Source organism: Phocoena sinus, chromosome 15, assembly GCF_008692025.1.
Source record: "Phocoena sinus isolate mPhoSin1 chromosome 15, mPhoSin1.pri, whole genome shotgun sequence".
NCBI lineage: Eukaryota > Metazoa > Chordata > Mammalia > Artiodactyla > Phocoenidae > Phocoena > Phocoena sinus.
In genome coordinates this window covers 8,195,611-8,221,797 of record NC_045777.1, presented here as the reverse complement: position 1 = coordinate 8,221,797, position 26,187 = coordinate 8,195,611, and the positions used below count along the sequence as shown (strand labels likewise).

At 41.5% G+C, this 26,187-nt stretch overlaps 1 protein-coding gene across 1 annotated transcript in view; it reads right to left on the bottom strand.

The window, feature by feature from the left end:
- The window catches only part of BCAS1 (breast carcinoma amplified sequence 1), a 98,088-nt gene that overhangs the window by 51,795 nt on the left and 20,106 nt on the right, over positions 1–26,187 (bottom strand). The window contains exon 3 of the mRNA XM_032607123.1: positions 17,739–18,310. Coding sequence (XP_032463014.1) covers positions 17,739–18,310 — 572 coding nt within the window. The remainder of the gene's footprint in view (positions 1–17,738; positions 18,311–26,187) is intronic.

The following is a 26,187-nucleotide window of genomic DNA, read 5'->3' as shown; positions in this document are numbered from 1 at the left end:
ATAAGGAGCAAATTCTAATCCTTCCAGACCTCAAGGGCCTCAGCCCATGGTCACGTCAGAGTTTGATTTCAGAAAGAATTGGGGTGAAGGTTAAAATGGATGCAAGACTGAAGTTTTTCAGTTGGACTGCGTTGGACTTTTGAATCACTGCCAGGTTTGGGATCTGCCTATGACATCATGAAGCGTGAGGATAAAAGCTATTGATCAAATATCTAACAAGTGCCTCAAACCGATCAAGGCACTGGGAATACAGTGGTGAATGAGACACAGGCCTCTCCTCAGGGAGCTGAAATTCTAGCAGGGGAGAAAAACAGAACCAAACAAAAATACAGATAAACCAATAAATGTAACACAGAAAACTCAGCCAGTGAAGACTGCAAGGGAGAAAATGAGGGACTGGAGGGTGACCAGGGTGATGCTACTTCTGACAGTCGGTGACGTTCTCTAAGAAGTTTGCATGCAGGTGGGGAAGGCATCTATTCTGGGAGGGGGCTGACCCCCCAGGCTGGGTCAGCTACTCTAAGCCACTCTGGTCTCACAGCCCCTGGGCTCCCTACCGCTCACAGTGAATGGAAGGGTCTGCGTCTGGCCACCCCCAGCTCCCAGACTTGCAGCTTCCTACGGGAGAGCAGGGGGCATGGTTCTTCTCTGTGATCCCAGGGCTGGACACACAGGGAGCATTACTGAACTTCCTGGAGATAAACTGAATCACAGGGAGGTCAACTGAAGAGGAAACAAATCAGTAAACACAGGGCAGTCCCATGGGTCTAGTTGCCAACAGGGAAAACCTGCCACAGGGGAGAGCCTCTGAGCAACGGAGATAACTACTGGTATTTCTTCATCCAGGATAGAGAACTCGGACTGGAGGAGACACAGTTCGACAGAATTCTGGGAATGGAGGGGCCCCTCAACTTTCTGCTCAGCCCTGTGGCATCTTGTCCAGGCAGCTCTGAAGATGCTTCCCTGATTCCCCCAGTGCAGTGATATCTCCAGACGTGGAGAGCAGCTCAGGGATGACAGACCCTGCTGGCCCAGTGCAGGGAGCTGGCTTGTTGGCCCAGGGCTCTTCCCAAGTGAGAGTTTATGGTCTCTCAAACTGAACTTGAGCCCTTTTTGTGAAATACGTTTCTCTTCTTAGGCTGGTTTTAAAAAGGAACGTAAGAGGGCTTCCCTGGTGGCGCAGTGGTTGAGAGTTCGCCTGCCGATGCAGGGGACACGGGTTCGTGCCCCGGTCTGGGAAGATACCACATGCCGCGGAGCGGCTGGGCCCGTGAGCCATGGCCGCTGAGCCTGCGCGTCCGGAGCCTGTGCTCCGCGACGGGAGAGGCCACAACAGTGAGAGGCCTGCATACCGCAAAAAAAAAAAAAGAACATAAGACTCTGCTTCCAGGAAGAAGGAGGATATAGACTTTCCCTCATTCCTCCCAGTAAACACAGTGGAAAATCCTGGACATTATGTAGAAAACAAACACAAAAGAACTCCGAGTGGTGAAGAGGAGAAGGCAGGCCAGCTAGGCACCTCAACAACAAGACGGTGGTGAGTTCCCTGGGTTTTCCTTTTGCCACAGATATCCTGGACTTGGAGTTGGAGAAGCCAATGACCAGGAAACACCGATGGGCAAACCCTCCCGAAACGCCTGCTCGAACCGAACGGCCAGGAAAGGGCCAGTCTAGCATATGACAGAAAGCTTTTAGACAATAACTGCTCTCCACCAGCCAAACACCGTAGAAATGAAAATAAAAACCACAATGTAATATCACCTCACACCTGTCAAAATGGCTATTGTCACACAACAAGAGATAACAATGTTGGCGAGGATGTGGAGAAAAGGGACCCTCGTGCTTTGTTTGTGGGAACCTAAACTGCTGCAGCCACTATGGAAAACAGTGTGGAGGTTCCTCAAAAAATTAAAAATAGGCCTACTATATGATCCCACAATCCCACTCGTGGGAAAGAAAATGAAAGCAGAATCCTGAAGAGATGTCTCTACTCCCATGTTCATTGCAGCATTATTCACAATAGCCAAGATATGGAAACAAGTGTGTCTGTCTACAGATAAATGGATAAAGAAGACTGTATATAATATATATTATTCAGCCATGAAAAAAGAAGATAATCCTGCCATTTGTGACAACATGAATGGACCTTGAGGGCATTATGCTAAGAGATAAATGTCAGAGAAAGACAAATACTGTATGATATCACTTATATGTGAAATTTTAAAAAGCTGAACTCATAGAAATAGAGAATGGAAAAGTGATTGCCAGTGGCTGGGGGGTGGGAGAAATGGGGAGATGTCGGTCAAAGGGTACCAACTTCCAGTTATTAGATGAATAAGTTCTGGGGAATCTAATATACAGCATGGTGACTATAATTTACAATACTATATTATATACTTGAGAGTTTCTAAAAGAGTAGATCTTAAATGTCCTCATCACAAGAAAGAGATGGAAATCATATGAGGCGATGGAGTTGTTAACTAACCCTACTGTGGTAATCATTTTGCAGTATATACGTTTATCAAATCATCAAGTTGTACACTTTAAACTTACACAAAAATTATATTTCAGTTACATGTCAATAAAGTTAGAAAATAATACCATTTATACTTGTACCAAAAATGAAATACAAAATATGTACAGGACTTATATGCAGAAAACTATACAATACTGATGAAAGGAATTAAAGAACATATAAACAGAGAGACATACAGTGTTCATGAACTGGAAGACTCAACACAATAAAGACGTCAATCCTCCCAAGTTGATATACAGGTTTAATGCAATTCCTATCAAAATCCCAGCAAGATGTTTTGTAGAGATAGATGAGATTATTCTAAAATTTGTAAGTCAAAGGAATTAGAATATCTAAAGCAATTTTGAAAAAAAAGAATTAAGTGGGAAGGAGCAGCCTTCCTGATTTCAAGCCTTGTTATTTAGCTATAGTAAGCAAGGCTGTGGGGTACTGGTGGGTAGAAGCATAGACACATAGTTGACTGGGCCAGAAGAGAGAACCCAGAAATAGACCCACACAAAATGTGCCCAACTGATTTTTGACAAAGGTGGAAAAGCAATTCAATAGAGGAAAGATCATCTTTTCAATAAACGGTGCTGGAACAGTTCAACATGCATGGGAGGGAAAAAAAAAAAAGAACTTCAATCTAAGCCTTATACCTTATACAAAAATTAACTCAAAATGGACCAAGGACTTAAATATAAAATGTAAAGTATAAAACTTTCAGGGGAATTCCCTGGCAGTCCAGTGGTTAGGACCCTGTGCTTCCACTGCAGGGCACACGGGTCCAATCCCTGGTCAGGGAACTAAGATCTCACATGCTGTGCGGCAAGGTCAAAAAACAAACCAACCAACCAAACAAACAAACAACAAAACAAAACAAAAACCTTTTAGAAGAAAATAAGAGAAAATTTCTGGGATCTATGGCAAAGAGTTCTTAGACTTGACATCAAAAGCATAATCCATAAAAGGAAAAATGATGAACTGGTCTTCATCCAAATTAAAAGATTTTGCGGGGCTTCCCTGGTGGCGCAGTGGTTGAGAGTCCGCCTGCTGATGCAGGGGACACGGGTTCGTGCCCCGGTCTGGGAAGATCCCACATGCTGCAGAGCGGCTGGGCCCGTGAGCCATGGCCGCTGAGCCTGCGCGTCTGGAGCCTGTGCTCCGCAACGGGAGAGGCCACAACAGGGAGAGGCCACAACAGTGAGAGGCCCGCATACTGGGAAAAAAAAAAAAAAAAAAAAAAAAAAGATTTTGCTTTGTGAAAGATCCTATTTAAAAAATGGAAAAAATGGGACTTCCCTGGTGGCGTAGTGGTTAAGACTCCATGCTCCCAGTGCAGGGGGCCCGGTTCAATCCCTGGTCAGGGAATTAGATCCCACACGCCGCAACCAAGAGTTTGCATACTACAATTAAGGAGCCCGCATGCCGCAACTAAGATCCAGTGCAACCAAATAAACACATTTTTTTAATGGAAAAAAAGCTAGAAAGGGGGAGAAAGTATTTGCAAACCACTTATCTGACAAAGGACTAGAATCTAGAATAAATAAAGAATTCTCGAAGCTCAATAGTAAAACAAACAAACAAAAAATTCAAGCAATCCAATTAGAGAATGGCAAAGACATGAAGAGACATTTCACTGGACAAAAGATATAGATGGCGGGCTCCCCTGGTGGCGCAGTGGTTGAGACTCCGCCTGCCGATGCAGAGGACACGGGTTCTTGCCCCGGTCCGGGAAGATCCCACATGCCGCGGAGCCTGCGTGTCCGGAGCCTGTGCTCCGCAACGGGAGAGGCTGCAACGGTGAGAGGCCCGCACACCCCAAAAAAAAAAAAAAAAAAAAAAAAAAAAAGAATATATTCTTTTACCAAGCGATTCCACTCCTCAGAGTTGGTTTTAAACCTCAATTCACATAAGTGTGAAATAACAAATACACGAGCTTATTCACTACAATGAGGTCATGGCAAATGTTTGGAAACCTGCCAAATGTCATTAATAAGGTCCTGGGTAAATAAATCATGGTACATCCATTCATTGGAAAACTATGCAAGTGTTACAAATGAGGAAGCTGTACAGATACAGAAAGTAGTGTTAACTGGGAAAAAAAGCATGGGATAGAACAGAGTGTATATTATATTACCATTTGCTTAAAAAAGAAGGAATGTGAATTTATACTTATCTTTTGCTTAATATATGCTCAAGAAAGACTCATTTAAAAATACAAACAGTGATTATCTATTGCGGGTGGCATTGGTAGAAAAGTATACCGTGTCATAATTTCTTATTTTGAGCCATGTGAATGTATTATCCATTAAAAATTAAAACAAAATGTGGGCAACTAATTCCAAATTTTAAAAAACAGCCAGAGGGCCACACTCAACGCAGTTTGGAAGACGATCCAGCCCAAGGCCACCGGTTTGTGGCCTATGCCTTAAATATTGGGTTATTTGTAGGATCTTTGTCCTTAACTACGAATACGTCTGAGCTATTCTCATGAGGCCTGCAGATCATTCTCAGCAAACAGAAATTTTAGATAGAAACATCGGCGTTCTCCAGGAAATATCTGGAAACTTCTTTTTAAGCAAACAGGTGTCCATAGTGTCAGCTTGTTTTTCATCCATATGGAAGAGGCCTGTATTTTTTTCCTTTCTGTTGGCTTCCAAGGGCAAACAGATAGGAACACTAGTTAAGTGATCACAATTTGTCATGTTGAAAAATTGTGCTGCCTCATCCTAATTTGATTGCCTATAATAAAACGCATATGGAACTTCTGGTACCTTCCTTCCACTGTAAATTGTCAATTGGCTTTCGTCTTTCTCTAAGGTCTGCATTGTCCAAGTGAAAATACAAGTGAAGGCAGGACGATCAAGGCTAAAAAAAGTCTTGTCTGGAACTATTTGTGACGAATGTCTACCTCATCTAGATGTCCCCACCGATTGTGCATACCGGTTTCATTTTGAATCTTTGTACCGAGAAATCAGTGTCTAACAGGCAGTTTAACACAGGAAAATTTGTCTAAAAAAATGTTGACTGGTACGGAAACCCATTACTCTTTTCCATCTGTTGGAAATTCGAGCCACAGGCTGTCTGGGATTAAAGGGAGGAGCTATGTTTCCTCTCCCACTTGGTTGCCACAGCGGCACAAAGGGCATCATTTGCTCAGCAACAATGTTCTCTAGACATACATCACATCTTTACTTTTTTTCTTCTGGGAGCACATCACCTGCATACACCCATTGTCAGATTGGGGATGAAAAATGGGATTTGGTTAATTCTTAAAAATAAAAATTTATCCTCCAATTTCCATAGAAGGGGAAGCAAATTACTGAAACAAGCGGGAAGGAACTCTAAGAACAAAGTCTACCAATAATATTTAAGAGAACGTCAACATTTCCGAAAGAGTTGGGATTTTTCTGTTTTAAACTTTGTTTTACTACAAAGCCCAAAACCACCAAAGGAAGGTCTACTCCTGTAGCTAATTTTGTATTTTTATTTTTTCCCACTATACCTTCCCAATTCACATCAACCGATAAAAATGCACTCACATCTTTTAAGCAAAAATTAGGAAAGAACTCAAGTAGCACGACCTTAAGAAGTGCCAATTACAAAAGGACTTTGAAAACTGCCATCCACAACAAAATTTCTCTTTCCAAAATACACATTAGCTATACGTGTTAAAAATCAGTGTTATTTCTGAGCAAGAAATTGCCACACAAGTTCTGATTGTACAGTTCCGGAATTACTGTGAGCGAAAATAACCTGTTAAACCGCTTGTTACTACTGCAGTTTCTAATACAGTTCAGGATGCTGCAAGCTTCATAGCGCTATCTAGTGGAGGAATCAGGAAATTACCTAGATTGTAGTATTTTCCTTATACTTAGGCAGTACTCAGTACTTACTTGCTCTATTTCTAAAAAAGAGAAAATCTAGATGAGCAAAGAGTAAAAATATAACATGCACCCATTATCCCATTACAGAAAATAACTACTACTAAAAATCTGCAATTTTTCTTTCCACACCCCTCTTTGGGTGGAAGGATGAATATGCGTGGGCAGGCAAGGCAAATATGATTTTTACCCAAAAGGGAACTTTCTGTATATACTATTTTGAAAGCTGCTTTTTCCTTTTTTTTTTTGGCCACACCACGTAGCATGTGGAACTTCCCCAACCAGGGATGGAACCCACACCCTCTGCAGTGGAAGCACAGAGTCTTAACCACTGGACCACCAGGGAAGTCCAGAACCTGCTTTTCTTATTTAACATTATGTTATAACCGTCTTCACATGTCAATACTTCTATTTCTAGGTCATCTTTGTTATGATGTCCAGTGTAAGGGTGTACCACAATAAGATCTTTTAGATGTTCCCAACTTTTCTCTTACAGACAATGCCAGACTTAAAAAAAAAAAAGCTTGTGGATAAAATGTTGCCCATTTTCTCAATAAATTCCTAGATGTCAAATTGCCTTTTCAAACCTTCTTCAGGCTTTAAAATTGTGTACTGCCAAAGTGCCACGGTTGAAATAAACTTCCTAGTGATGCAGGTAGTTAAGAAATTATCAGACACTTCAGAGGGCAATAAAAAGAACATAAAAATATTGAAACGTGAAATCCAGATTTTCATATTGTCTTCTGGCATGTTTTCTAATTGGGGAATCTGCATGACACAGATCTAAAAATGCTCCACTTACCTATTTTTCCCTCCTCTTTTTGGGAGGAGAGAGAGGCAACTGTTCATTTTAGCTGCTTATACTAATTGAATCAAGCGAGGTTGGACCAATTATCCAGTATGATGCTCTTTATTATAAATCATAAGATCACCGCCTGTTTTAATACTCTGTAGACATAACCTTAGGATGTTAAAAACTCATATTCTATCCTGGTGGCAGAAGTGTAACATAGCACCTTGACATGGTAGAGCCTCATTAGCCCATGATACTGACGGATGCAGAGATGTTTTAGTTAAAAGATTAAATAAACCAGTTGTTCATTGTAGTCATAGGTGGAGAGTGGAAAGAAATCTATCAGAGAAAGCAATTCACACTTTCTTCCTATAAATAAGGGTTTTCCATTTTCTGTCTCAGTAACCCCTCTGCTTGAGGGGTAAGTGAATTTGTCAACTTGATTTCCAATGGCAAGTGAAATGTGGGTCGAGGACTAAGCAATACAATGTTCTTTCCTTGCTTCTGTTTTTGGCAACAGTAATTACTTTGAGGATATTCCTAAGAATACATAAGTTGGCACACTTTTTTTAAAAAATTTATTTATTTTCGGTTGCATTGGGTCTTCCTTGCTGCGCAGTGTGCGGGCTTCTAACTGCGGTGGCTTCTAGCTGTGGCACGCGGGCTCAGGAGTTGTGGCACACAGGCCTAGTTGCTCCACGGCACGTGGGATCCTCCCGGACCAGGGGTCAAACCCGTGTCCCCTGCATTGGCAGGCGGATTCTTAACAACTGCGCCACCAGGGAAGCCCTGGCACACTCTTAAATAGAGTCCATTATGTATGATATAAAATGGAAAAATACATTTACCGTGGGCAAAGGGTGGGTGGAGAGTGATGCCCACTTCACATCAGGCAAAAAAAGAATCTGTGGTAGATTCTTCTGTTCTATGATCAGTTCCAACACGTGCAACCTCCAGACTGATAATGACAATTTACATTTATTAGAGAAAAAAATATCCAACATCAAAAAAAACCTCTTCAAAATACAAAAGCAAATAACCCATAGCCTAGAACGAGTTTGTCATCTGTTTAACAAACACTTCCCAGTAGTGAGAAAACTGTTTTGAATGCTGCCAAAATTAAGCTGCAGATTTTCTAAGAATGGTTTGGCCTTATGCAGAAAAAAGAAAAGTCACATCCTTTTTCCTGAAGTTTTACATTAGACCAAATCCTTCCTGACCCTACCCCCTACCCAATCCTAATTACCAGCCCCTTCTCTTCTCTGCTTTCTCAAAACTCTGTTTATTTCATTTGTAATCCTTTTAATACACTGGAACTCTTTGTGTATTTATTTTCGTGTTTATTGCTGGTCTTTCCACTAGAATGAAAGCTCCCATGAGGTCCATCATTCTATCCATCCTAAAATCATTCCTGGCCCAAAGAAAGCACTCAGATGTTTGTTGAATGAATAAATTAAATTATCAATGCCTCCCATTTACTGTTCAACACCTGCCGACAAACTGACTCTTGGGCTGGATTTATAGTATATTAGCCAGATGGTCACCTAAATTGCTTCAAATTGCCTTATGTGCTATGAAGGATGCAAAGTGGTCTCTGATGGAATTACTCTCAACTCTACCACAAGAAAATAACAGTGCAAGTGTTATAGGGAAGGACAACTCACACGCTGTACTCTTAGGAACCAACAGGGAAGGGTGGGGACTTGGGTGAACTGGGGAGTGAATGCCCCATCTCGAGGGGCAGTCACAACTGACATCCCACCTGGGAATATAGGATGAAACTTCCCATTTTTCAGAAATTTCTGAAATACGGAATTCTATTGAAATCTCATAATTTAAAACTATTGTGAACTTTGTCAATTTCAAAATGTTATCAATTAATTAAAATATTATTTAAGACACTGTGTAGGTCAAATAAAACCCATCTGTGGCATGATGCATCCTACAAGAGCCCATTTTCCAACTTTGGTCTACATGCGTAGCTCAGCATTTCCTAGAAGAACTATTCCTTGGAAGATGCAACTGTTCTATGGATAATTAAGTCTGAGAAGCAGTTAAAGTGAAGCAGGTGTGCTTTTGCTGCAGGACTTTTCAGAGGCTTTAGTAGGCTGACATCACTGTGAATCTTCAGGAGAGTATAAAGCAAGTACTATTTTCTGAAACTATTTGACGGTGGCACCCTATTTCTAGACTGATCTCACCGGACTGGTGAGTCCACAGAATGTCAGTTTGGGAAATACTAGCTTCAGGAGTTTTAAAAAGATATGTTTCCAAAGGTTCTAAACGTTCCCTCTTTTTAAACTCACAGGCACAGTGACTAAGCCTGTAGGTGACAAATTCCAGCTCTGCCGCTTTCTAGCCACTTTATCTTACGCAAGTTACTGCACTCCTCTGTGAGTCAGTAAATGCTCAATAAATCAGGACTGTTATTATAACCTTGGAAGGAGAGAATCAGACTGGATAATGCCAAAGGGAAAGTAAACTCAAAATGTATTTTGCAGATTCACTGCAAAACACAATTCACTTGATACTCAACCGTGATGATTAACACCCTAACACGTTAAAGGCTGAATGAAAAATACCAAATAAATAGTAGAGATTCAAGATTCGACATAGTTTATCTATGAGAAAACATCTATAGCGTACATATACTTCGAAATCATTTTTATTTAAAGTTGTGTTAGGCAGAGGTGATAATGAGATTGCAATAATATATTCTAACATTCTTTGAAAAATTGTAACATGATGTGTATGTGCCACCTTCATCCTTGTCAAGTTCATCTAACGAACATTACTGCCTGCCAGGGTGTGCCAGGCAGGGTGCACTGGGGACACCCAGTTGCATAAGAAACAGTCACATCCCTCAAGATCACTGTCTCCCTATGTGAAAAGGGTGATGGTGGTAGAAAAGAGTTTTTCAAACTTCAGATTGTGACTACAGGTGGATTGGAACATAATTTAATGGATCAAAACCAGCATTAAAACCATCAAATGAAATAGACTGGAAAGAACAGAAAATACCAGCCTGCATTACGTGCTGTAAGAATACTACTATTTGGTGAATTCTTTGTTTCATGTACATGCACATGTATCACGTCAAGATGTAAAATCTATTTCTTACTGTGGATCATAGTCAAGTTAAAGAGCTATTTATTGGGCTTCCCTGGTGGCACAGTGGTTGAGAGTCCGCCTGCCGATGCAGGGGACGTGGGTTCGTGCCCCGGTCCGGGAAGATCCCACGTGCCGCGGAGCGGCTGGGCCCATGAGCCATGGCCGCTGAGCCTGCGCATCCGGAGCCTGTGCTCCGCAACAGGAGAGGCCACAGCAGTGAGAGGCCTGCGTACCACAACAAAAAAAAAATAAAAGAGCTATTTATTTAAATAAATTACCATAGGGAGATACTGTAGTAGCCTTTAGCAGCTCCATCCACTTAATGTTTTTCTCACATAAAGTTGGATAGAAAATAATATATCTGGTTTCTACCTGTGACATATCTTCTTTGCGGGCAGAGCCTGCTTTCTACTGAAGAAACTTTCCAACCCCCCCATGGTACCTCCACCCAGATATGTGACTTGGTTTCACCAATGAGTAAATTTTAGGAAACTCCTATTTTGTTTGATAGAACATTATGACTCCATACACTGCTTGGAACTAGGGCAACCTTCTTAAAACCACAAAGCCGATATTTTACAATAACTATAAATGGAGTATAACCTTTAAAAATTGTGAATCACTATCTTGTACACCCAAAAGTTATATAATATTGTACATCAACTATACCATAAAAAAAAGAAAGAAAGAAAAAGAAAAACCACAAGGGATCAAGCCTGTGAACCAAGCCAATACACAGAGGGCACTAAAGACTGATGCATTCTGGGACTGTGAAGATGCTGAACCAGACTAAACAACCCACTTCTCGAATTCTTATTATGTACAAGAAATAGTACATTTCCTTTCATTAACGAAGCCACTACTGATTGAGTTTTTTTTTTTCTTTACTTGCAACCAAAGGTACCATAGATGATATACTATCCAAACTCCATCATACTGGAAGACCACTTGCTCTATTTCATTATTCTTTATTTCTAAGTTTCTGACAATTTAGAAAATATACTATTTCATTTAGCATTATTATTACCGACTGCCCATGTCATCTCTGTCCTTGCAATAGCGTATAGGGCAGGCAGTATCTTCCTCTTGTGAATGAAAACACAAGGTTTTGAAATGAGTGAGTGTAATAGGCTTTGGTCACTGCCAGATCTTGATTCCAGTTCTGCCACTAATTTAGCTGTGTGGCATTGAGCCAGTAACTTAACTTCTCTGAGCCCTGGCTTCCTCATTTGTTAAATGGCAATAAAAATATCTACCTTGTTGTGTTGTTATAAGAATCAAAGCCATTAAGGTGTGACAAATGCTTACTACACAGCCGAGGAATAACCAATTATTAAAAACTGGGGCAATTGTTATTATTTGACTCTACCACACGGCTAGTAAGTGGTAAAATCTGAACTCATTCCTGTGTCAATCAGGCTCCTAACACTTGCACCTCTGCTACAGTAAATGTTTCACATCAAATGTTTCTTAGTGCTAATTTATAAAGTTCATAAAAATTATAGCATTATAGCTGAAAACCTTGCTTACTCCATAACCTGTATAATTTAAGACAGGCTTTCCCTCTTTACTGACAAACACTTTTGGGTGGATAGTTCTCTCTACCTGTTGAAATGTCATGGCCTTCTGGCCAGAGGTAAACAGGATGAAATAAAAAACACACCTTGTAATTCACTTGGCCTTCAAATGCTGGAATGAGGGGATTTTTTTTTCCTTTTGATTTGAGATTAACTTGATATTTCCAATATTGCATGTACTAAAATTTTTAAAAGCACTTCCTCACATCATCATTTAATTTCTCATAGCTGCAACGTTATTGCAGTTTCAAATAATTGGTAAAAACACAATATTGAGCATGAGAAGTATGGGCTTTGGAGACGGACACGTATTCTTTTTCAGCTGTGTAACTTGGAGTGAGTGACTTGATTTCTCTAAAGCTTTGATTTCTTCATCTGTAAAACGGTAAAGATACAAAAATTCCCTTGTAAGTTTTGATGTTTCAGTGAGATGATTCCTTCGAAGTGATTTTATCACAGAATTTCACTTAACATATAGAATACCAAAAAAAAAGAAAAGAAACACTAGAGGGATTCGTGTCATCAGAAACCAGCCAGGAGTGGGGACATCTGGTCAGCTTCATGGAGAACTTGGCACTTGAAGGTGAAGTAGATTTCTGATAAACAGAGAGAGAAGGAGATACAGGTAGAGAAAATCCTGGGGAGCAGATGGCATCTGCACAGGTCATATGTTGGCCATTTTGACCAGATAAATTTAGGGGAATAGGGGAAAATACAGTTAGACAAACAGACAAAGGAAAGCTTGTAGAGACCCTTGAATGTCAGACAAAGAAAATGGGGCTTGTGGGTATGGGGCTTGCGGGTATGGGTGTAGAATAAATTCTATTATTTCTAAAAATAATTTTACAACTCAGGCATCTTTTTTTAACCCAAATTAGGACGTATGCTTTTGGTTATGTAGCTTTCAAATTAGATTCAATTGTGCTATCTCTGCAGGTTTTGGTTGAAGGCTAAAATGTGAAGTAAGAGGGAGAAAAACCGTGATACTGATAATATTTCTCAAAATGCAATAGCTCTGTGTTAAGTACTTTACATGACTTATTTAATTTTCACAAGTGTGAATAATGTGAAAATGTGCTTGATATTATTATTATCCCCATTTTACAGATGAAGAAACTGAGGCTCAGAGTGGTTAAGTAACTTGCCCAAGGTCACACAGCCAGTAGGTGACAGACACAGAGTTGAAACCTAGGCTACTTGACTTCAATGCTTATGTTCTAATTCACTACTTTATACCATGTAGAAAAGGACTGTAGAGATCTTGGTTCTTTCATTCCAGTTCTACCCCTGAAGAGCAGTGGTAGGATGGAGCTGCCAGTAACTGAGATGAGAAGCCTGTGGATTAAACACGTGGTTATGTTGTCGGTGGTGGTGGTGTTGAGTGTGAATGAAGAGTTCAGTTTTGGACCTATCGAGGTCCAGATGTCCAGCAAACATTCAAACAGCGGTGTAGAAATCCAAGTAGACAGGTACCAGAGGCAGCTAGATACTCAGGTCTGGACTTCAGGGGTAGATCTAGGCTAGAGACATCAATCTGGGACTTGTCAGCAGATGGCTATATTTAACCCTTGGGACTGGGGGAGATCTCCAAGGAAGGAAGTGTAGTTAAAGACGAAGACATCCAAGAACTGAACGATGGGGACTCCAATGTTTAGAGGGTAAGACTCAGCACGAGAGATTAAGGAAGAGCAGCCAGGGAGGTGGGGAGCCTGCAAACCAAGTGAGGATGCTGCTTCAAGAAGGAAGGGATGGTGGGCTGTGTCAGATGTGACCCGCAAGTAGGGTCGGATAAGGATGGAGATGTACTCAGTTTGGCAGCTGAGGTGAGGGGTGGGGGGAGGTGTGACATCGTGGCAGCTTTGACAAGAGCAGGTTTTATGGAGGACAAAGCCTGAATGGCATGTGTTCAAGAGAGAAAAGAAGAGGAGGAAGCAAAACACTGAGTACTTCTCTAAAAATCAGTAGCCTGAATGAATTTCAGGATCAATGCACTTATCACAAACTCCCTTAAAAATGTGTGTCTCGGGACCTCCCTGGTGGCATAGTGGTTAAGAATCCGCTTGCCGATGCAGGGGACACGGGTTCGAGCCCTGGTCCGGGAAGATCCCACATGCCGCGGAGCAACTAAGCCCGTGCGCCACAACTACTGAGCCTGAGCACTAGAGCCCACGAGCCACAACTACTGGGCCCGAGAGCCACAACTACTGAAGCCCACGCGCCTAGAGCCCATGCTCCACAACAAGAGAAGCCACCACAATGAGAAGGCCGCGCACTGCAACGAAGAGTAGCCCCCGCTTGCTGCAACTAGAGAAGGCCCGCGCGCAGCAACTAAGACCCAACACAGCCCAAAATAAAATAAACAAATTAATTAATTAATTAAAAAAAAGAGTGAATTGAAAACAGACAAATACCATATGATTTTAAAAAAAAATAGTGTGTCTCTTACTAGATCACATGATCTTTGAAGGTCTAGGACCATAATTTATCTTTTAAGTGCCTTGCACAAGGTTGGTGTTTAAATAACACAGAATTTAATTAAACTTTTAAAAGAAAAGGGATATTCTTGTTTAAATCTCCTGAATCTGTGCTTGGCAACACTTAAAGCACCCGTACCCCCAACATAAAGACACTTCTGGAATTAACCAGTGACAACAGAAATTTAGTGTTGCTTTTTTTTTTTTTAACCCACTAAAGATCAAGTTTTCATGATGAGATCAATTTTGAGAGGGCTGAATCTGTTAAATGCGTATTTATAATTCTGGTTCAATTGTTGGGGTGAGAGAAAAATTACAAAAAACCCACCTCATCCCTGCCAACACATTGGTTTGTGTGAATCACAGCTCAGTGAAACCTTTCAGGCATATAATTTATCTTTTCTTTGGCCTATGTAGTAAATGCTTCATTTGTTCATGAATTCTGGCCTTGTTTTAATTATGCTATGCTCTGAATGTAGTTTTATAAGGCACAAAAATAAGATTGTCGTTCTGAAAACACAGAAGATTTGTGTGTTTCCCCCAGAATGAAATGGTGGCATCTTTCTCCCAATTCACTGCTCTGTGGGTTTGTGGTTGGAATTCCAATCCAGTAAGAGACACACAGTGAAACCGGGTGGTGGTGGGGGGAGGACTGAGTGGGTGGGAGAGGAGAGACAGCTGACACTGCTGAGCCCAAGGCATAATTTACCCTAAGAATTCTCAATCGATACATTGACGGCCACTTATGCATAATGTGCTACTCCCACCAAGAAAGCCATTGATTGAGAAGTTTTATTCCTGTTACTTTCTGAGGGCTAGACTCTTTCATTACACTTCCAGGACAATTGATTTTTCCCCAAAATACAGACTGTGCAGCCAGGGATCAGAACAGAAATCTTAACAATCAGAAGGCTATTGTTGTTAAAAACCTTTACAGATATATGTATTTGAATATCCACAAGTTTACAGACTGGAGGAGAAATGAGTGGCTATTTCATAACTTTTCCATGTTTTATAAGCACGTAGGGCAGAGTGAGCGCTCCACATTTCAAATTCCAATGATACAACCAACCAAAAATGGAAATTTGTAGTGGAACAAACACAGATGCAAACTTCATGGGTGAATCTAGGGAAACAAATTCACTTATTCCAAAAGGAAGGTAAGTGACAATTTTTAGATTTTCTGAGAGGTTACTATAACTTCAAAATATCGCCCACAGGCTTGACTATATTAAATACCTGCCATGTTCCCAACACAGACCCCATCTTCTGAATCTAATCTCATTCTGGAACTCATTCCACTCCAGTTGAGGTGCTGTCCCAGAGCATTCAATTAAAAAAAAAAACTGAGTTGATAAAGCCTAATTCTCAAACTTTCTGCGCTCTTCTTAGGATAGGAATGGATTGATCACATTAAGTGTTTAAGGTTAAATACTTTCAAGGGTCAGTTATCAGAGGCTGAACGGGTTTACTTCATTAGGACAGGGATTTGGATGCATCACAGACACCTATCCCAAGACGGGTAAAGCTCAGTCCTTCATTCTCTTTCCATAAATAACTCAGTCTTTTCCTAACTCCAGCAATGAGCTGGCTTTGGATGCCCATGAAAATGAAACGTGACTATTCAAAAACTCAGAATGGCCTTAGTAGCCCATGACCAATAACAAGAAGGCAACAAGAGTTTCCCCACTCAAAGTAAAGTAGTAAATAGCTTCTCAAATATTCATGAATATTGATGACCAGTTTATAGCCCCAAGACAAGGATCTTTCGGGCTCCAGGTTTATACATTTGATGGAAGGTTCCCTGGGCCAGGTAGGCTAATTCTCCTTGTGTCTGGACATCCTCTCCAACACTTGGCCTTCCCCACCAGAGCACTGGGCACCTTGCATTGTAACTGTGAGGTTTTTGTACCTCTTCTCTCTCTAGACCAAAAACTCCCTGAGCACTGGGACCCTGTCCTGTCCACCACTGTGGCCGTGCTTCACCTGTACCTGGCAGTGTCACCCTCAGTAAAGATTTGATGCCAGCATACATTTGAAGACTCACTTGGAATTAAACAGAAAGCTATTCAATTGGCTCCTGAACTGCTGCATTTGGGGAAGTGGGCGTTTAAAGGGCAATTTTTCTAACTTTTGAAAGAAAATATAAGAATCAGTTCTTAGAGTAAAAATTTACAGAAATGACAAGAATGCTGATAGCATGAGCCTAAACATACGAGCCTTATCATCTGTTCCTCAATTCTAACAGTCCAGAATTTTCAGTTGGTGTCTAATATTTACAGTATAATTTTTGACACCGTCCTGGATACATTAAAACCTCAGATTAATGTGATACTCATTTTCCTGAAGGAAAGTAATATCTGGACAGTGCTTAGAACAGAGCCTGGCACACTGTAAAGGCTAAATAAATGACAGCCAGTGTTATCATTAGCAACTTGGCAGGGAAGCTGGTTGTCATTAAGACAAATATATTGACAGCCACGATACACGACCATGTAATAAAAAACAGCCCATTTAATTTTTTCCTGGGTCTAAGCTCAAGTAGAGGCACTATGCTCCCAAATTTTGAAAAATACTGTTGTTTAAATCCATTCACTAAGCGAATAAGTGCCTTAAAATACAATGTATCTACTTTTATTTCCTTCTTCATTCAAGGAGTTCTTTTCTCCGTCCCCAATACAAACAAACTCTCAAGGTTAAAATCAAACGCTCTTTTTAAGATCAAAAGGACTTGCCTTTCTTTGCGCAGGAAAGAAAGCAACCGGTTCAGATGCCTCCTTAAAAAAAAAAAAAATCTCGTTTTTTACAAAGGTATTACTCTGGCGTGTTGAAAAATAATTTGTACATAAAAGAGTCTGCCCAGAGCTGTAAAAGCTCTTTCTTTAAACACACACTTTAGTGCAAAAGATAGTTAAAGATCAGTCCAAGCTATTAAACGTAAGAAGTGAAATGCATTCCAACAAAAGCCCATAAACATTCTGTATATGAAACCAGCTACTGAGATGGGCAGGTATTTAAGTCTTTTAGGAACCGTTTTTATTCTGCTAATGTTTTTCCCTCCAGACTCCATTTGATCATAAATGCAACCTGTCCACCTCTGCCTTTGATAAATGGAAGAACAGATTCATCTGTATGTGACTCACCTCCTCTTTTCTTTTACGTGAAACAGATGCCACAGCTGTTGTTGTTCTTCCAACAGATGTTTCTGCCCCGCAGAAACACTGGCGAGCACCGCGCTGCAATGTGCTGTTGGTTCTAGAGGGATCCACGGCTTGATACCTTGTCAGGACCCCTCCGTGATGGCACGGCAACACACGTGCAATCGTCTTGCCCCACAAGTGCCCCCCAAGCCTGCATTAAGAACAAAACGGATTGTCTTACCCTCTCTGCAGGGACATCGTCCGACTGCGTGGAGAATCCAGGAGTTTCGGTGGTGGGGTGGTGATGCTCTGCACGCTTGGCCTCCTGTTGGCGGTCCACGAGGGCCTTGTCCCGTCCCTTGTCCAGTTTGAAGAGTCTGTCAAAGAAGCTGGAGTCCTTGGGCTTGGAGGGGGCTGCCCCTCCGGCCTCAGATAGCCGAGACTCTGGTCCCCAAGTGGCAGAGGGCCCCTCGGCTTGGGCCGGGGTCTGCACGGGGGTTTTATCTGGGTCGCAACCCAGTGCAGCTGCCACCGGAAGTGCCATGGGCTCACTCGGGTCTTTGTTCCCTAGAGCTTTATCGGAGCTGACATCAAGCTTCACTGGTCCAGTGGATGAATCCGTAGCTTGGTCTCCGGTACGTCCTGGTACAGGCCGAGAGAGTGTCAAGAAAAAACGAGATTTAGCAGCTGGTGTCTGGGGTTTGGCCTCCTTCCCAAGATTCTTCCCGTTGGCATCCGCAACAGCGCTTATCTCCATTGTCTTGGGGGAAGAAGTGGCCACATTATCCTCCTGGACACTTGTTTCCAAATCAACTGTAAACACAAACATAAACAGGGGTCATTCAGCCCAGCGAGGAAATTCAAGGATTGCTAATGGACTCCCAACGTCTCCTACACAGAGGCTGTGATGCAGTCTGGGACTCTGCTGTACCTGGGTCCCTCTGCGGAGCAGAAGTCAGCTATCGGGGTGTCTTCTGACCCTGCTTTTCTCTGGAGAGAGGAATGGAAGATTACGGAAGAGGAAAGCCAAGTTACTGGAAAGCACGCACCAGGTGCTGTGTTAGTGACACATTAATTATCTTCTTTATCTCCGCGGGAATCCTGTGAGAAGCTAATTATCATGATTTCACCTGGGAGGCAGGACAGCAGTTATGGGGTTAGGAGAACAAGTTTCCCAGCCTCGGGACTTATTGCCGTTTGGGGCCGTATCATTCTTTGTTCCAGGGTCCACCTTGTGCCTTGCAGGGTGTACGGCAGCATCCCTGGCCTCTACCCACCAGATGCCCATAGCACCCCCTAGCGGTGACAACCAGAAATGTCTCCAGAAGTTGCCAGATGTCCCCTGGGGGCAAAACTCACATTCGAGAACCACTGAGCCAGACTGTCAATTTGAATCTGAGTTACTTAACTTTTCTGTGCCTCAATTTTCTGGTAAAATGAGGCAAATAGTAGAACCTACACCCATAATTTTGTCATGAAGATTCCATGAGTTAATATTTTTAAAGCACATCAAACAGTGCCTGGAATACAGTAAATGCTCAATAAATGTTATGAACGTTAGTTATTGTCATTATTCATGAGTGAGAAAATGGACAGCCAGAGAGGCTGATCCACCTACCCACAGCTGGCCAACAAGCAGAATCTGGTTATGGGCAGAAATCTGACTCCAAAGTTCATGCTCTCTCTATCTTATATTCTAGAAAGTTTCCACTGTGAAGCCTGGAAGTTCAGATGTCTACACAGGAAAGTGGATTAGACCTTGGGCCGCATGGAGGCAGAGTGTAGCGTTACCTGTGCAAGACTGTGAGTGCAGGTTCTGCCCCCTCCAGGGAGGGGTGCTGTTTCCAGAATCCACCTGTTTCTGTTTTGAACTCTGCATCGACCTAACTGAACTGCATCCTTTTCAAGGGCCCTTTCCTAAAGCAGTGCAATATTAAGGAAAAAAGATACACTACAAAATTGGAAATCACAGCTAAAGATCAAGATTCTCTACCGATAAGCTGTGTGACCTTGGGCAAGTCACTAAAACTCTTTGAATTTTCTCATTTGTAAAATGGGAAAAATAGAAGCTCCCTTGCAGGGTTGTTCTGATGTTTAAAGGAGAAAACTCATGCAAAGGATCAAGAATCCTGCCTTTTCTGTAGTAGCTGCTTAGTAACTGACAGATACTGTGAATGTGTAGTTTGTAGTCAACCACTTCTTAATATCTGTTTGCAGGATGATAGAAAGAGAAAGAAGAGAACCGAGGTTTATTTAGCTCATCTCATATTGCTCATAGGTAGTGAGAAATACACACATCCATTAGCAATTATTTTTGCCAAACTCTAGTATCTCACAGTGTCTAGAGTCAAGAACAAACAGTAAAGGAGACAGAGAGGGAGGGAGAGATGGAGAGAGGGCTCTGGATTCCTGGGCAGAGTGGTGGTCTCCTCTTTAAGCTTTGAGGAGCAGAGAAGAAATGGTACTGAAGACCAGTGACAAGCACTAGGGGCTCCTCATAAACTCAGACACTTTATGAACATTGGATATATCCTTTGGCTCTTCTTAACCATTTTTCTTGTGGTCCTGGAATTCGTAATTGTGGTAACTATTATACTCAGAAGGGAAGAGGGAGGGAGAGAGTGGGAATAAAGAAGTGATGGATGGATGTGTCAAGATGCCAAATAAGCAGCTCAGGCAGTTGAACTGTCAGAGTGAATATAAATGAATTGTGGGGATGCTCCATGCCAGGAGAAGGGGAAGCAGTTGACAAAAAAGGAGGAGACGAAGATTCAAAACAAGGAAGGGCTTTTCAAAACGCCAAGAACATCAACTGATCTCCTCTAGTCTTCCCTACTCTCTGGCGGGAAAACAAGGAGGTAGTGGTAAGTAAGAGTGTCACAGTCAGAGAAAAAGTCTTTGAAAAAAATCTTCCCATGGACAGACTTCCCAAAAAGTGCCAGTATACTGCTTCAACAAAGGATCCATTCCTTACATCCAGGTATCTAAACTAGACCTCAGTGCATGAAGAGTTACAGCAGATACAAGCCATAGCTCTTGATATCAGAGGATGGGTAAAGTACTTTTGATAACTTGTAAGAACTAGGACCTCTTAGATGGGGCAACCCATTTCCATGAAGCTCTGCCCCCCAAACTTGGGTGAGTGTATATCCAAGTCCATCATCTGCAGCTTCTATTTCCCTTGCTAAAATGCTCACCTCCTAGGTGGGCACATGACCTAAGCTACACTAACAAAAATCAGTCTTGCGACTTTTGCTGAGCCTACTAGAACAGAGTTACAAATCTTTGTGCTTGGGTTGGCAAACCAGTAGGAGGTACAACTGGAGCTGGTGGCCTTGGCTGTCACCTTTCAGAGTGCTTGCCTGAGAACTAACATAGATGAAAAGCAGAGCCAAGAGATCCATGGGAACATTTGGACACCTGAATCCAGCTGTCCCTGAAGCTGGTTTACAATTACATAGCCATAGCCAGCAAGTTTTTTTTTTTCACTTATGCCAGTTCAAATTAAGTACATACTCAGTGACTTGGAGAGAATTTCACCTGTTAATTAATAGCAATCAATCCTCTCCTTGAGAAGTGGTCTCCGGGCTCTTCAAATATGTCTAGGAGGCATTTAATATGGGATGGAGGAGGGGAAAGAAAATGAAATGGGAGAAAGTGAGCTCTAAGAAGCTGGATAGAAACAAAAAAATACCCGCCAACACTTTGTTTTCTCAGTAAAAGTGAAGGAAAAAAATCCACGTGGGCAAGGAGATTACAGTCATTTGAGACCTTAGATAAGCATTAAAAACAAATAAATTATGTTCTGAAACATTAACTTACACACACACACACACACACACACACACACACAATCTGTGTGAATGAGTAGGAAGAAAACCCATTGGAGTTCCAGGTTTTATATTCTTGCAAAGATGGGGATAATTCACAAGCCTTCCTCACATTATTATGGAAAGAATAAAAAGTTCCTTCTAGATGACTGGAACTAAGCTTTCTGTTCCTATGAAAAAGCTTGGGAGAAGCCCATCTGGAATCTGGTTTCAATAAAAAGTTTTCTCATAAAGCAGACAAACAGATGACATACCAAAGAGGTTTTACTTTCCATGAAAAAAATGTGTAAGAGTTTAAGGAAGATAAAAAGAAATCAAGTAAGAATGTAAATGGTAGCTCCCAAATATTTAGGAGAGTTGAAAATTTTGATCTCCTTAATGCAGAAAATATATTTTGTAGTGTGTGTGTGTGTGTTTTAAGAAAGTCTTTTTTTTTTTTAATTATTTTTTGGCTGCGTTGGGGCTTCGCTGCTGCACGCGGGCTTTCTCTAGCTGTGGTGAGCAGGGGCCACTCCTCTCTGCGGTGCACAGGCTTCTCACTGTGGTGGCCTCTCTCATTGCAGAGCACAGGCTCTAGGCATGTGGGCTTCAGTAGTTGAAGCATGCAGGCTCAGTAGTTGTGGCTCGTGGGCTCTAGAGTGCAGGCTCAGTAGTTGCGGCACACGGGCTTAGTTGCTCCACGGCATGTGGGATCTTCCCGGACCAGGGCTCAAACCCACGTCCCCTGCATTGGCAGGCGGATTCCTAACCACTGCGCCACCAGGGAAGCCCTAAGAAAGCCATTTTATCTAGACATGTGATGGAGATGAACGGCGTCTTAGCATAATTGTTAAGTACTTAGATTGTGGATCGGAGGGACCTGGGTTTAACCTCTAAAATATTAAATATGTGACCTGGACAAGTTACTTTATATCTCTATGCCTCAATTTTCTTATAAAATGGACAAGAAAATAAGGGTCTTCTTCAAAGAGTGAGGATTAAATGAAATACTTCCTACATGGTGCTTAACATAGGCGGGTACGTGGTGGATATCTAATAACTATTAGTTGTTTTGTTATATTTATATATTATTACTACAATTATTATTTAATTTTCTAAATAGAAGCATAAGGAAAGGAATTATTCCAATGGATTAACCTCTAAATTTGGGTGCCCTGGAAAGACTTTTAAAATAGTAATTATATGAATTAATTTATCTTCAGAAATCTACGAACCTGGGCCAGAGAAGTTTCAAGAATGCTTTTTCCAAGCACCAAGTATTCTTAGTTAAAACAAACTGCTTCATCAGATTTCTATCACATATTTAAGACACACACATACATACACACACAAGGTTTGTGTTACACTATTCAGAACTTCTGAGTAAGGGCTATCTTTTGTTTTGTTTTTTTCATGTGCCAAAGCTACAATTTTCACTTGGTACAACTGTAAACACAATAGCTAATATTCATGGAATGTTTCCCAGGTGCCAGGCATTATAGTAAATGCTGTATGTAACAAGATAATTTTATTTATGTATTATAGCAAATCTATGCTAGATACCATCAGCACTCCCATTTTACAGGTGTGGAAACTGTGGCTCTGAGAATAAAGTCACTTTTCTAACACTATCCTGCTCACAAGTGGTGGAGTCAGGATTTAAACACATGTTTGCCTGATTTCAAAGCTCAGATTCCTAACAATGTATTGTAGTAGAAGCAAGAACAGAAGAGCAAAGGAGGAAAGATGAATGGAACGAAGTCTGGTTAACAGAATTAGTGGATTTTCAAGGAAAAAAAGAAACTCTGCACAAGGGAGAATAAAAGCCTGTGCTTTCTCATATCTGGGCAACATCGGTGTATGATTTTTGTTTATTTGTTTTAAATAAAAATCAGATCATATCATTAATCTGCATAAAACTATCCAAAGAGGGCCTCATCACATTAACATCAAGTCCAAATACAACAGAGGAGAACAAGCCTGACTCCATATTGGATCTCTCCCTTTAGCTCTAACCCTTGCGCTCTGTTGCCTGTGCTTAGTCATGCTGGCTCTGCATCTTTGTATAAAAAAATGCTGCCTAGAAAAAAAAAAGTTGCCTAGAGCCTGAAATATACAGGAGAGCCCATCTCCAGATGGGCTCTGACCTTTAAAGGTATACACTTTTCCATTCATATAGAGATAGAAAGTTGCAGAACAGAAAATAACATTTGTCTTGGTGGAGGCTTATAGGAATATTATAACCAGACCTACATGGACAGCTGCAAGAACCAAGGATTCTGTCACCAAGAAGTTTGCAGCAACCAGCCACGCCCCCATTTAGTATAAAAGCAGCCTGAATTCTAACTCGGGGACGATGGTTCTTTGGGACACTAATCCACCATCTTCTTGGTCTACTGGCTTTCCGAATAAAGTCGCCATTCCTTGCCCCAACGCCTCATCTCTCAAATTACTGGTCTGTCGTGCAGCACAAACTTGGACTCAGTAATACAAACTGTACGGTAGACCACACCCACCAGAACCTCAGCTCCTACTGTGTGCTTCCTCTCACCTCTCAGCTCACCAATTGTAGTCCCACCCGAGGCCCTTCACACTACTTGTCCTTTCCACCTGGGAACGCTTTCCCTAAGATCTTCCATGGCTACCTCGTCATCATTCAGGCCCCAGGTCAGGCCTTCCTAGACCACCCTCTCTAAAGTAACCCCTCCCACTCACCCCACTCACTCCATGGATTTTGCAGAGCATTCACTGGTCTCTGAAACGATCTCATTAATTCATCGTTTACTTGTTTCCTCCCCAGCAGAATGTAAGCCCTGAATGGACAGACTTGGTGTGTTTTGATTACAGCTGCATCCCCAGTGCCCTCAGCAGTGCTTGGCGTATAGTAGGTTTAAGTCAGGGAACACAGTAAGGCAGGGAGAAGAGCCAGGGGCATAGCAGATGCTCAGCAGCCATAATTCAAACAACGGCAAAAATAGCAACCCAAGTAATAATGGCGGTGGCAGAGGTGGAGTTGTTGTTCTTTTTAACTTTTATGTATATTTTTTATTGAAGTATAGTTGATTTACATTATATTGGCTTCAGGTATACAACATAACGATTCAATATTTTTATAGCTTATACTCCATTTAAAGTTATTACAAAACAGTGGCTATATTTCCTTGTGCTGTACAATACATGCTTTTGTTTATATATTTTATACAAAGTAGTTTGTATCTCTTAATTCCTTACCCCTATGTTTCCCCTCCCTGCCACTTTCATTTTAAAATGGCTAAACTTATTTTGGACTTCTTTTAAGAATTCATTATCTAAACATTCCTAGTTCTTAAGGTTAAAGAGGAAAACAGAAACTGTCATCATAATTTTATCCACAAATGAAGTGTCCACTTACGATTCCCCACTCAGACATCCCTTCCTATGCGACACTGTCCCTTCCTATGCGACACTGTCAATATGGTGGTCAGTCAGGATAAAAGCTAAATAAAGAGGAAATACAATGCACACTAATTGTAAAGGGAAATTGCAAATCTTGCAAACGATGGAAGAGTTCATAGTCATATAAAGATCACACACATGGTTATTGTTGGATGGGGATCCGGCAGAGTTCAAGTAGTTCTTCGCCAGAGAAGAAGGAAAAATAGAAGGGAAAGTAGATGATGACACACTAAATTCTTCAAAAGAGAACTGTAGTTGAATATCAAAGGATTACAACAGGCCCTAGGGAAGACCGATGAAGACCTCAAAAAGTTTTGCAAAAATGACCCTTTTGCGGTCAGCCTGCAGGAGTCAAATGACACTTCAAACAACTGTGGCTTTCTGTGTTGTGTAAATGCATTTGTTGTTTTAAAGGTCTTGAAATAAGGATTCACGTGGCAGCTGCTTATGGCTTGGAGGGAGATGTTAGATTTCAAAACTTCACTGAATGATCAGATTTCATGCTCTCCATCTCAATATTAAAAAGCCAGGTTACCTTCTCCAAGAGATTCTAGCATAAATAAAAGAAAGGAACGGGTTTGGGGGGCAGGAGGGAAGAATTCTCAACTGTCAGTTGGATACAATGTGCCTAAACATTTGGTGATGAAAATGCTGGGCTCAAACATTATGTGGGCAGAAGGTAACTCACCCCACGCTCTCCCGGAAGCATCCTCTAGAGTCAGCAGTGACTGTTAGTCACTGTGGGGCAAGACTACACCAGTGACTTACGGATTTTTCCTCTCCTCTTTACTCACACATTTCCTATCATTCATATGCCTGTAAAAGTCTGGAACATACAAAGATAATTTACCCGTAGAACCAGGCTTTGCTCCAACATGAGCAAATATTTCACTCAAAGACACATCAGATGTTTGATTTTTTTCTCAGTTCGATAATAATACACATTTAACATGTGTTTACCTCCCATATGATTAATCTTTCAACACTTTCCTTTCCCTATCTCTACCCTCTACCCTCACTGTAGTATAATGAACATCTGCAAGCCGGGGTGGCTTATCAAACTTTGTTCATGCTCAGACAAATACATACAAGCCTCCCAGACACATGTACATATATCCTGGTTGGTTTTTATAAAAATACGATTATGTTAGATTTTGGGGTTTTTTTTTTGTTTTGTTTTTAACATCTTTACTGGAGTATAATTGCTTTATAATGGTGTGTTAGTTTCTGCGGTATCACAAAGTGAATCAGCTATACGTATACATATATCCCCATATCCCCTCCCTCTTGCATCTCCCTCCCACCCTCCCTATCCCACCCCTCTAGGTGGTCACAAAGCACCGAGCTGACCTCCCTGTGCTATGCGGCTGCTTCCCACTAGCTATCTATTTTACATTTGGTGGTGTGTATATATGTCCATGCCACCCTCTCATTTCATCCCAGCTT